Genomic DNA, 12335 nt, shown 5'->3' with positions numbered 1-12335 from the left:
CTAAAATGGTCATTAAAAACTTAAATTATACAAAATTTAATAAAAAGATAACTTCATGTATTGACGATAACCACAAAAAAAAAAAAAAAAAGCAAGAAATATTAATAAATTAAAAAAAAAACTCAAATACATAAAGTCTTATGATTTCCTTCTATGAATTTTTTTATTTTGAAATCGTTGCATAATAATCTCATTATCAATGCTACAAATTATATCTCTTTCAAAATTTTAATTAATTAATTAAAAAAAATTGGATTTTTCTTTTTATTTGTAAAGGTCTAATATATTGTTAAGAGGACAAAAGTTTAAAAACAAAGTTTGACTACAAACTTAATTAGTTGTAGTGTAAGACTACAAATATCACGAAACAAATTAACATTACTATATATTTTGAAAATCTAATTGTAGAATTGTATGTTATTTATGTTCTCAAAACACATATCAAATTTTATACTAATCAAATATTATTTACTATTTGATCCATAAACTTATTTTTACATATAATTTTAAACTACAAAAACTCGAAATTTAAACATTTGATTGATGACATAACTATTGTTCTTTGATCCTCTTAAAGTTTTACAAGCATGGAGGATATATATAAGAAAAAAAATGTAATCCAATGGTGATTTTGTTAAAATTCACATCCAATAAAAAAATATTGAGTGGAATTGTAGTTTTAATCTACAACTAAGTTTGTTGCAAAACTTTGTCCAAAATTTAATTATGTTAAGCCTAAAAAAATTTAGGGTGGTCACACATTTTTTTAGGGGTAAAAAAATCATAAAATTTTTAAAATTTATATATAATAATGATTTTTTTTTCCAAGTCAAAGTGATCATATGACCACCCTAGCTCTAACGTGGAGCTGCCCCTAACTTAGGTTATGTTTGGTTAGAAGGAAGAGAAAAGAAAGGAAGTGAAGAGAAAGCAAAAATAAAGTGAGAAGAAAATATGTGTTTACATGTAAAAGAGAAGAGAAATAAAAGAAATAGACTGTATTTTACACTTTTATCAAATTTATTTATAAGGAAGTATGTGTGGGGGGTAAAAGCTCTTGAATAAACGTTTGGGCTTTGAGCCTGATTAGTTGGTACAAATCTGTTCAATCAGGGTCTCTAGGCCCACAGGTCAGTCCGCACTATAGTGATCCGAGGAGTTGTCCGAGGAGGAGTATCTCCTCGGACAGGCCCAGCAAAGGCCCTAGGACTTGCTAAACGGTTTAAAGGCAGAATTTTGGAAGATCTATTGGGTAAAGGTGTGATCCAAACACCCTTTAGAAGCAAAAACGTGTGAGAAATATCTGAGGGAAAAGCTGCTATCACCGTATTAAAGATCCTGCATCTACCTCCTTGGCCGCATTAATGGGCAAATGACCTCTGAACAGTAGAATTCAACCCTCCTATTATTATTTGAAGACTTCAAGAAGGTGGTGGATAGGACAAGTATCTAGGGAGAAGATTTGTATGACACGTGAATAAAACAGGGAAGAAGAAGAAGTATATAGGAGGATGAGAGAGGAAAGGAGAGGGGGGCGGTTTCTTAGTTAAAAAAAGAACTAAGAATTGTAATCTTTGACATAGAAAGAGAAGGAATTTACGACTCGTCCTCAACTTACGTCCGAGGATGTTTCTTTATTATATTTATTTATCATTTGCATAGATTGTGGCATTCTAGCCTGTTAATCAACTTCCAATAACCCAAACCTAGGTTTCAAACTCATAATCTATAAATTTCATTGTATAAGGCTCATTAGGCCTGAGCCCATCACCTGCTTTTGGGTCCGGGTACAATCGTGCACTTACAATAAGTATATAATGTAATTTCACACAAAAAGTGAAAACTTTTTAAGGGTATTAGAGTAATTTTGTGGACTTGGAGGGAAAGTTAAAAATAAAATATTGGTGGGACCTATTGAAATCTTTTACCCCCACATTTCATTTATCCCATCTATTCTCTTCTAACCAAACAAATGACAATGGGTCATTTCTCTTCCTTCTCTCCCTTTCCCTTAAGTCAAACATAGCCTTAATCAGGGTACAGCCAAGGATGAGATGGGGCAGTGACCCCTTCCCCCTCCCCTCCTGACTCCTCCAAAAACATACCTTGACACTTGCAATGTAATGTATATTGAAGTAGTTTGCCCCTTCCAGCAGAAAATAATTTTTAATAACTATTACCTGAAGAAAGCCACCCATCGCAAGTCACCCACTTTGTCGGTAGCTTCTTCTTCTTCTTCTTCTTCTTCTTTTCTTTTCTTTTCTTTTCTTTTCTTTTATTTTCTTTTTGAGTTTCATCATTCCTTCTCCTTCTTTTAACTTTTTTTTTTTGTATGCCCATTTTTTCACCCTCCAGTTTTGTTATTAAGCTTTGGCATTTTGGCTTTTCTGTCCCAATTTTTTAGTTTTATGAGCCACTTCCACTTGACTAACATTATAATTTAAAAGCAGAGTTAAAAGTTTGCATCCTTTGTTTCTTCTTCAGAGAATGTATATCACATATCGGGTGCATAAGTCCTCCCTCTCACATGAGGGTGAACTCCACAATTGTGGAGTCCTCCCTCTCACATGGGGGTGGACCCCATAAGTGCAGAGTCCATCCCCATGTGAGAGGGAGGACTCATGTATCGGATACATGGTATATTTTTCCCTTCTTCAAGTTGTCCTCATGTTTCTAATTACTTTTCCTTTTTATTTGTCAAGTATATATATATATAATGGTAACTTAGAAAGTACATCGGTATTTCGCAATACCGAAATATTTTGTTCTAATAGACAAATAGAAATAAGGTTCAAAACGGTATTCTTAATATTTCTTTTTACTGTACTTTTCTTACTTATTCTTTTTTTTTTCCTTATTATAATTTTAAGGGTCTTGTTAACAAGTGCCCTTAGGGAAATTTAAAAAAAAAAAATATTGACGTCACTTTCATGGAAATTATAAAAAGGTGTCAAAAAAATTAATTAATTTTTTCTTTTCCCATAAAAAGTTTCTAAAAATATTTCCTAAACCAATATCTTAGGGCATCTATTAACTTTCAGCTAATTATAATGCTATAAACATAACTTTTTTTTTTCACAATTGCAAAAATAATTAACTATGAGTGGTGAACAACTTACATTCGTGGACCCACCAATTTTTCCTTCATAACCCACGACTTTTTCCTTTACAACTCATAGTCCACTACTTTAACAATTGTCAACTTGATTGTGAAAAAATTATGTATGCATTACTGTATGACAATTCAATTCAATCAGGAGGTCCACTAGTCTTAACTTTCTTAGATTGATTTATTTTCTAATTGTGTCTAAATTTTATGTATTTAAATTAATTTCTCACTTTGATTGCTAGTAACTATGATTGATTATTTTTGTTTCTTTGTTTTAATAATAACAAAAATATACATGTAGTTACAATGGTCTTTTTCTTTTTTTTTTTGTATTATCAATCAATATTTTTAGATTAATTTTGGTTTTAGTATTTTTTTTTTTTTCAATCGTTCCCCCTGAACTAAAATTCTAGCTCCACCACACCTATGCACTACACTTAACACCCTTACTTGACACTTAGAGACTCACACACTAGAAAGATGGTGCTTAGTTCCTATTTATGCTTGCTAGAGCTCAATTAAGTAATTGACATTGAAGCTTCTAACTTCATTTAATTTCTGTCAGTACAGTATAAGACATGATAAAACGGGCCAAAATTCACTAACCAAATCCAATCCCAAATTTTTTAACCCGAATAAAAAACTAGCCAACTTGAGATCCACTTGGTTTTCAAACTTTTTTTTTCCTAAAAAATATTTTGATTACATGCCAAGATGCTAGTTGCATAGACATAAAGGCATAAACGATTGCACTGGCACTGCCTAGCAATTTAGTAGCCACTATTGACAGTAACCATGCCCCCATTTATTATATTAAAAAAAAAAAAGAGTTAGATAGAAGGAAGAAAATAAAAAAGCAAAAAGTATCTACAATTACAAGTCTACAATATTAACTGTCTAACATTAAGTTAAATACTAAGCAATAGAGTTAAATAATAAGACTAAACTAAGTTTGACTAGCACAAAACTAAACTAAAATAAAAGAAAAAGTCTAGAAGTCCATATCATTAGTGAACTTTGAATCTGAAGTGTGTAAACTTAAAATATATACTTTTTGGAGCTCCTTAGAATCTCTCTCTCTCTCTCTCTCTCTCTCTCTCTCTCTCTCTCTCTCTCTCTCTCTCTCTCTCTCTCTCTCTCTCTCTCTCTCTCTCTCTCTCTCTCTCTCTCTCTCTCTCTCTCTGTGTAAATTTGTATAGCTATGAGTTATTAACATGGAGGATTTTGTTAACAATACTGTAAAGAATTTTACTCAAGCTCAAAACCATCAGAATTGGGAGGATATGAAAAGCTTTATGTTTTTTGGTTTGTTTTCCCTTAACATGTATAATGGTAACAAATGGTCTAAAAATAGTACGTGCCCACTTAATGAAAAAAAAAAAAACAAAAAAAAAAAAAAACAAACAAACTAGCAAAGGGTATTAGGTGCAATTCCTTTCCTTGATTGATTTGATTCATTCTCTTTAAAATTTGGCATTTATATGTTTTTTTTAAGTTTTTTTTTTTTTAATGTGAAAATACTGGTCAGCCCGACCCGATTTGTAACCCAATTGACTTGACCTATTTTCAACCAATTTAAAATGACCTGTTTTAACCCATAACCTGATTGACTTGACCCAAACACAGCCCAACCCAACTGTTTGCCATCCCTTGTTCTATAAGTTCCCAATTTCCATACTTCTCCCCTTTTCTTTTTCTTTTCTTTTTTTTTTTTTCCTTTTTTTTTTTTTTAATAAGACTTCTCCCCTTTTTTTTATTTCTTTCATGAGGCAACTTCTAGAACTTTTAGGCATATTGACCCTGAAATTTAATTGTCTAGGGAAGTTTCTAGAGAAAACATAAGAAATGAGAGAGAATCCTGGAATGAGAGATAGTTCTCTGGAAGGAGAGAGGCTGGAGTTGATTTCTAACAGAAATAACTTTTATTATTATATTGTATACTAATAATCATAATCTACCACTTCAGCAAATCGAAAAATATGGTAGAATTGATTGGTATTAGACTTAATGTACAGGACAACCAATGAGGCTACGACTTCCATCAATTGGTATGAGTCAAACCATATATGAGTTCCTGAAAGTCACTACGAGCAATTCAAGGTCTAACTTCTTGTCCTTTTTCTCATCCTTTATCAAATTGCTACTAATAGGATTTGAATCCATCTTTTCCTCCTTCTTTAACGAATTGCTACTAATAGGACATACATGTCCTCATTAGCATCAACTCCTCATTAGTTCACAACTCAAATAAAATAAAATTAATTTTACATTTTCAAATCATCCCCTATTTTACTTGCAAAGTCAATGTCCATATTCTAAATATATATAAACTATAGCATCTGCAATGGCATTATCCTAAATACAAACACTGGCAGTATTCTAAATATAAACAGTGGCATTAGCCATGTGGCATTTTTTTCTAAATATAACTAACCATAGATTATATATAAATATATCAGTAGCATCATTAATCTAAAATAATGCTAGCAAAAAATTCAAAAAAAATCAAAAAACAAAAAATAAAAAAAACTATGGCACTGACTTCTACTAACACAGTCACCATCACCAGTTTACTAATCTCCCTCCTCTTCCTTCCCAAATTTTATTCTTCTGAATTCACCAAAGACCATTTACCAATAGCAAAATCAGATGTAGATCTTTTGGAATTTCCTCTAAATTTAGAGTTCTTTGAAGCTGAATTTTTTTTGTATGGCTCTTTAGGTCATGGTTTAGATAAAGTTGCACCAAATTTAACCAAGGGAGGTCCAACACCCATTGGTGCTAAAAAGGCAAAGCTGGATCCTTTTACACGGGATATTATCGAGCAATTTGCTTTCCAAGAAGTTGGACACTTGAGGTTTTTCTCTTGAAATCATTATTTAATTTTATTCGTTCTTTTTTTGTGGTTTAATAGCTAATGAGTTTTAGTTAGTTTAATTGATACAGATTTTAGCCCTTGAATAAGGGATTTGGATTTGAATCCCACCTATACTGAAAAGAAAAGGGGTAATTACACAAACTCACCTGTAATTTGGGTGAAAATCACTTTGCCTACCCGTGGTTTGAAAATTATCACTTTACCCACCTGTAGTATATTCTGTTTGTTTTCCGTAACCCACCTTTGTTAAAATTAAGGGTAAAGGTATTTTTGCAGAAATTTTATGTCTCTCTCCTCCCAAAACAAAAAATAGAGCAAAAAATGCAAGAGAAACAATATCAAAAAGTGGTATTTGTCTCTCTCTCCATTCACACAAATTTTGAACATGAAGAACATACTAAAAAAAAATTTAAAAAAAAAAAACCTAAGCCCCATTGTCTCGAAGATTTTGTATTTGCATTAACTGTTTAGTTTCCTTTTATGTGTGCTAGGTATACAAAATGATAGGATCCTTTCTCACCTGGGGTCTCATGTATGTCACTTTGCAACTCAATTTTTGTTCCTTGTTTGACTTTGTAGGTTTATTGTTGTTTTTGTTAGTGGTCAAAATTCAATTGCTTTGTAATGTGTTGGCAGAATGGTGAAGTATGGAAATTTTGGTAATTTTGGAGGGTTTTTCTCCAATACAACTTCTGGATATTGTTTTAATGTGTGAAATTTTGTTACTTTTGAAATCGAATTGGCAAGCTATATGGGGGGTTTTGTTGGAATATACTGGATGTGGAATTTGTTGATAATCTTCTTCTTCTTCTTCTTCTTTTTTTTCTTTTTTTTTTTGGGATGAATAAGTTTATTGAATTTTTTGTATCTTAAGGTGGGTATCTGAGTTTGGGGTTTGTCTTGTCTGTTATAATTGTTGAGAAATGGAAGTGAAGGACAAGAGTGTAAGATTTTTGTGTTTTCTGGGTTTTAGGGTTTGTATTATCTTTTAATGCAATATTTCGTTCTTAGGAAACTAAAATCAACATCTAAATGGTTTTTATTATTATTATTATTTTTTTGATATATTCTACTCTGTAATCTTTGGTTGAGACAATCAGTATAATGGTGATATTTTTGGGTATGTTCTTCATGTTCAAAATTTGTGTGAATGGAGAGAGAGAGAGAGACAAATACTATTTTTTGATCTTGTTTCTCTTGCATTTTTGCTCTATTATTTGTTTTGAGAGGAGAGAGACATAAAATTTTAGCAAAAATACCTATTTACTCCTGATTTTAACAGAGGTGTGTTACAGAAAACAAACGGAACATACCAAAAGTGGGTTAAGTGATACTTTTCAAACCACGAGTAGGTAAAATGATTTTCTCCCAAACCATAGGTAGGTTATATGTAATTACCCCAAAAGAAAATGTCTTAACATAATAATAAACAACAATTATCATAATTATAATTATAATGTAGATACTATAGATTTTAAATCCTATTGCAGATATAAATTTTTATTTTTCTTAAAAGAATGTCATAGTACTAACTATTAAATTCTTGATGCAGGGCCATTCAAAAAAAAGTTAAAGGATTCCCAAGACCGTTATTGGATTTAAGTAAAGAATCATTTGCAAAAGTGGTTGACACTGCATTTGGGGGAAAATTGAACCCACCTTTTGATCCTTATGCCAATGGAATTAACTTCCTTCTTGCATCTTACCTTATTCCTTATGTTGGACTCACTGGCTATGTTGGAACAATTCCAAAACTCAATGCCCCTGATTCCAGAAGGGTAACCATGATTTAAACTTTATTATAGATCCCTAGCAATGTTCTATCAGATAGTGATAACTAACTATTGCTTCTATGCGCGTGTGTATTATACATGGTTATATACTACCCTTATTTTTGTAGAATAATCTATCGTTTTTTTTCCTAAGAAATGATAAAGCTTGACAAATGGTATTTGCAATTTTTAAAGTCCAAAATTAAGTTATATTTGGCATAACTCTCCTAAAAAAATTTTATTGGATTACAATTTTAAAAATCCTACCACTAGATTATATATGTTCTCTATATTATAAACATACATGCCAATTTAGTATCAATTAGGTGAAATTTAATTTTTAATCCACATTCTCATTTTTTCTGCCTAATTTTAAAGTAAAAAAAAATTACTTTAAATATTTTATAAGTGAGATAATAATTAATCTTTGGTCATTTTTATATTTTGCATGCATATAAGGTATAAGGAGACAATACAATTTTATTTATTGATAGATTTGTTAAAATTCACATTTGATATATAATTATTGACTGGTGTAACGTTGGTAAAAATTACACCAAATTTAATTTAGACTCAACCCTTTGTTTTTTAAGAGGTAAATTGGTAGAGCTTGGAGACGAGTTGAGTTCTCAACACTTACTGATATTATAATAAATTACCACTTGTACAAAAATCATTAAGCCATTGTTCTAACAATATGGATGTGTATATGTTTAGCTTGTTGCAGGCCTTTTAGGTGTGGAATCAGGTCAGGATGCAGTTATTCGAGCATACCTATACGAGCATGCACATGAGAAAGTGAAACCATATGGACTAACCGTGGCACAGTTTACACATAGCTTTTCAGAACTAAGGGATAAGCTTGGACGTGCAGGTTACAAAGATGAAGGCCTTGTGGTTCCCCTAAGTAAAGGTGCAGAGGGAGAGGTCACAGGAAACGTGCTTGCTGGAGATGATGACTCTGTTGCATTTGATAGGACCGCAAAAGAGATATTGAGGATTGTGTATGGCACCGGTAATGAGCACAAACCTGGTGGGTTCTATCCAAAGGGAGGCAATGGTCGCATTGCTAGATCTCATCTACATTAATTCTATGCCTATAGCTTGATGACAAGTCTTTGGTGTTTTTGGGTTCATTGTTTAAACTATGTACCCTTTATGATAACAAATAAATCTTTTATGAGTCTTTATGATTATATATGTCAGAAAACCGGGAAGGGATGGTGGAAGTTCTTAAATAAATGGAAAGATTTTTTATTGTTAAGCTTTTATCAAGCGTTTCCAAAAGTTTAAGACTTTCTATGGGTTCCAATTAATCAACATGGAATGAAAGTTATAAATTCAAATCCTGTCATACTATTAAAAAAACAAAAACAAAAAAGACTAAAATTTTCTCTTGCAATACATTAGTGTTAAACTACCAATTGTCCCACGTGTAAGCTGAAACTATATTTTAATAGGTAAGACCCAATATATGGGAATTTAAATAGAAACTTTCATTAAGTGGTTGTTAAGCTTTTATCAAGTGTTTTCAAAAGTTTAAGGTTATGTTTGGTAATAGTTTTTATTTTCAAAAACTTGTTTTTAAGAATATAAATAAAAAACAATTTTCTTGTATTTTTGAAATCAAAAACATGTTTAGTTAGTTGAAATTAAAAATAAATAGTTTTTTGAAGAAAAAAATAGAAAATATTAAAATATGTTGTTACTAAGATTTGAAATCTAATGCTAACTCATTAAATGAGATAGATTCATTAAATTAAATGTGTATTTTCATTGACCTTTAAAAAATAAAAACTGAAAACAATCTTTTGCACGTTTTCAGTTTCCTTCACAAATTGAGTTTTGAGAAAAGTTTTTGTTTTCTGTCTATTTTAGATTGCCAAACAAGTTTTTTAGTCTTAAAAATAGAAAATTGTTCTTGGAAACAGAAAATAAGGGAAAAAAACAGTTACCAAACATACCCTTAAACTTTATGTTGGTTCCAATTAATCAACATGGAATGAATGTTATAAGTTCAAATCCTGTCATATCATTAAAAACAAAAACAAACAAAAAAACAAAAACGACTAAAATTTTCTCTTGCAAGATGTTAGTGTTAAATTACCAATTGTCTCACGTGTGGGTTAAAACTATTTTCTAATAGGTGGGGTTCAATATGTGGGAATTTAAATAGGAGGTAGAGTGTAAAAAACAGGGATTGAACTTAGGATCTCTTACTCTAATACTATATTAAATTACTAATTGTCTAAAAATTTAAGTTATTATGATATGGTAAATTTAATCATTTAATCACATACTTCTAACGATTGATAACTTAATCATTTAACGTCATACTTCTAACAATTAGTGATTTCTGAAATTAGGCATCAGAATTCTGATTGATCCTCTTTCATTGTTTAAATTCCCAAACCTTAAGATGCTTGGGGTGTTCGGTCTTGCTTATAAATCCGACCCTCTTTTTAGGCTTCTCTCTATCTGCCCGCCTGTTCTCGAAGATTTGTCATTTGAAAACGATTACTCTGTGGGTGTTTTCAATCACAAAATAAGCGTAGCTACGCTAAAACGTTCAAGTATCACTTTTGAATGATTTGAATATGATAATTTTGATTACAAACTTGAGATAAATGCACCATCTCTTGAATACTTTAGATTTAATGGTTATTTGATGGACATTTTTTTTTCCCTTCAAAAACTAGACAACTTAGTCGAGGCAGACGTTAATATTTGTAAATTTGAAGTTGGTGTTAGGATATTAATTTAAGCTTCTTGCCACAGTACTCTATAACGTCAAATTCCTGTCATATTTTTCAAGTCACGTAGAGGTGAGGTTGTTTTTTAAAGAACGTTTTATTATCGATCAAATTGCACAATAATGGGATGTGTTAACATATAGTATTGTGGGCTTGGCCCAACTAGGTTACTTACTTGTATAGCACACATTGTACTACTTGTACTGCACTAATATTTACTTGTACAGCACTCATATGCCTCCTATATATAAAGGCACTCATGTATATTATTTTAGTATGATATACAATACTATTGAATTCAGTATTTCTAACATGGTATCAGAGCCACTGCTCTGACCTTTTCTTAGCAGTCTTGTCTTTATTGATGTAACTTCATTCTCAATATTGCTTCCGCTGTCACAACAACTGCCACAGCCTTTCGCCGTTGAACCTTCGAGTCTTCCAGACATCGTCCTCAGGTTCCGGACCTGTAGCAGCCGCCGTTGAGGAATTCGAACACTGCAAAGACCACTGCCTTTTTCGGCACCGCCGTGAATATTGCTCTGAAAAATTTTCCGAAGGTACCACGAAGATCGTCTCTCTCCGATCTACCTTTTAGTGAAAATCTCACAGTCATCAGAGGCTCCACGCGCCCTCACGCGCCGCCCAAAGCTTCTGCACTGAAGATCACGCGCCGCCACGCGCCGAACCGCTTGCTCACGCGCCAGACTGCTCCTGCTAACGTCAGCCCTAGCCACGTCATCACTGCCACGTCAGCCTTAGCCACATCATCACTGCCACGTCATCGCTAACGTCATCCTCCAGCGCGCTGTTGACGTCACCCGCCACGTCACTGTTGACCATTGACTTTGACTGTTGACCATTGACTTTGACCATTGATCGTTGACTTTGACCAGAGTTGACTTTTTGCAGTCCAAGTTCTCCTTACTCAGTTTTTCGCGTAGATTTCATTTTTGCAGTCTGATTTTACATATTGTGTCTCTAAATGGATAAAAAGGATGTTTTTCTTCCTCACCCCATCAATACTGTATTGGAGGGGACTAGGAATTACTTATCTTGGTCTCAAGCTATGCGCAGTTTTCTTAAGGGTTGCATGCTCTGACATTATTGCACTGGTGCAATCACTATTCCTGTGAAGGGGCAAGTGAAGAAGATGCTGTCTTTCTCAATCGCATGATTGAATGGGATAGTCACAATTACATGATCCTCACATGGATTCGAAACACTTCCATTTCCTCCATCTCCAATTTGCTAGGCAACTTTGATGATGCGAAATCAACATGGGATATGTTGGCCAAAAGATACTCTACCACTCACGGATCCATGAAATATCAGTTAGTGGTTGAATTGCATCAACTCAGGCAAGAACCGGGGCAGTCCATCAATGACTACTATGATCAGCTTCGCTTCATTTGGGACCAAATTGACCTTTCTGATCCAACTTGGGCATGCTCAAAAGATGCTCAACAATATGCTGCTATTAGAGATGAATTTCATCTCTATGAGTTCCTGATGTCACTCCACAAGGACTATGAGCCCATTTGAGGTCAGCTTCTTAATCGTTGTCCTCCTCCCTCTCTTGATACTGCTGTGAATGAGTTAGTAAGAGAAAAAGCTCGCCTTGCAACTCTTCGAGCCTAGGATAAATTTAATGTTTTGGCCCTTACTCCTTCTGCTCTATCCATAGAGCAACCTCAGCACTCAGGTGATCCTTCTAGCTCCAGCAATCGTCACAGACAGACCAATAAAAAGTTTTGCAACTATTGCAAGCGCCCTGGCCACACTATTGAGACTTGTTACCGTCGCAACAAATCTACTGCTGC

At 33.0% G+C, this 12335-nt stretch overlaps 1 protein-coding gene across 1 annotated transcript; it reads left to right on the top strand.

Annotated features, from left to right (window-relative positions):
- Nucleotides 1-5640: 5640 nt before the first annotated feature.
- Nucleotides 5641-8848, top strand: LOC142633641 (ferritin-like catalase Nec2). Its single transcript, XM_075807882.1, has 3 exons — nucleotides 5641-5966; nucleotides 7540-7765; nucleotides 8477-8848. The coding sequence occupies exons 1-3, from the start codon at nucleotides 5641-5643 to the stop codon at nucleotides 8846-8848; spliced, it is 924 nt and encodes a 307-aa protein (XP_075663997.1).
- Nucleotides 8849-12335: the final 3487 nt, after the last annotated feature.

The sequence above is a fragment of the Castanea sativa genome, chromosome 5 (assembly GCF_040712315.1).
Source record: "Castanea sativa cultivar Marrone di Chiusa Pesio chromosome 5, ASM4071231v1".
Taxonomy (NCBI): Eukaryota; Viridiplantae; Streptophyta; class Magnoliopsida; order Fagales; family Fagaceae; genus Castanea; species Castanea sativa.
Note: the sequence above shows the minus strand (reverse complement) of the source record. Positions and strands in the feature narration are given on the sequence as shown.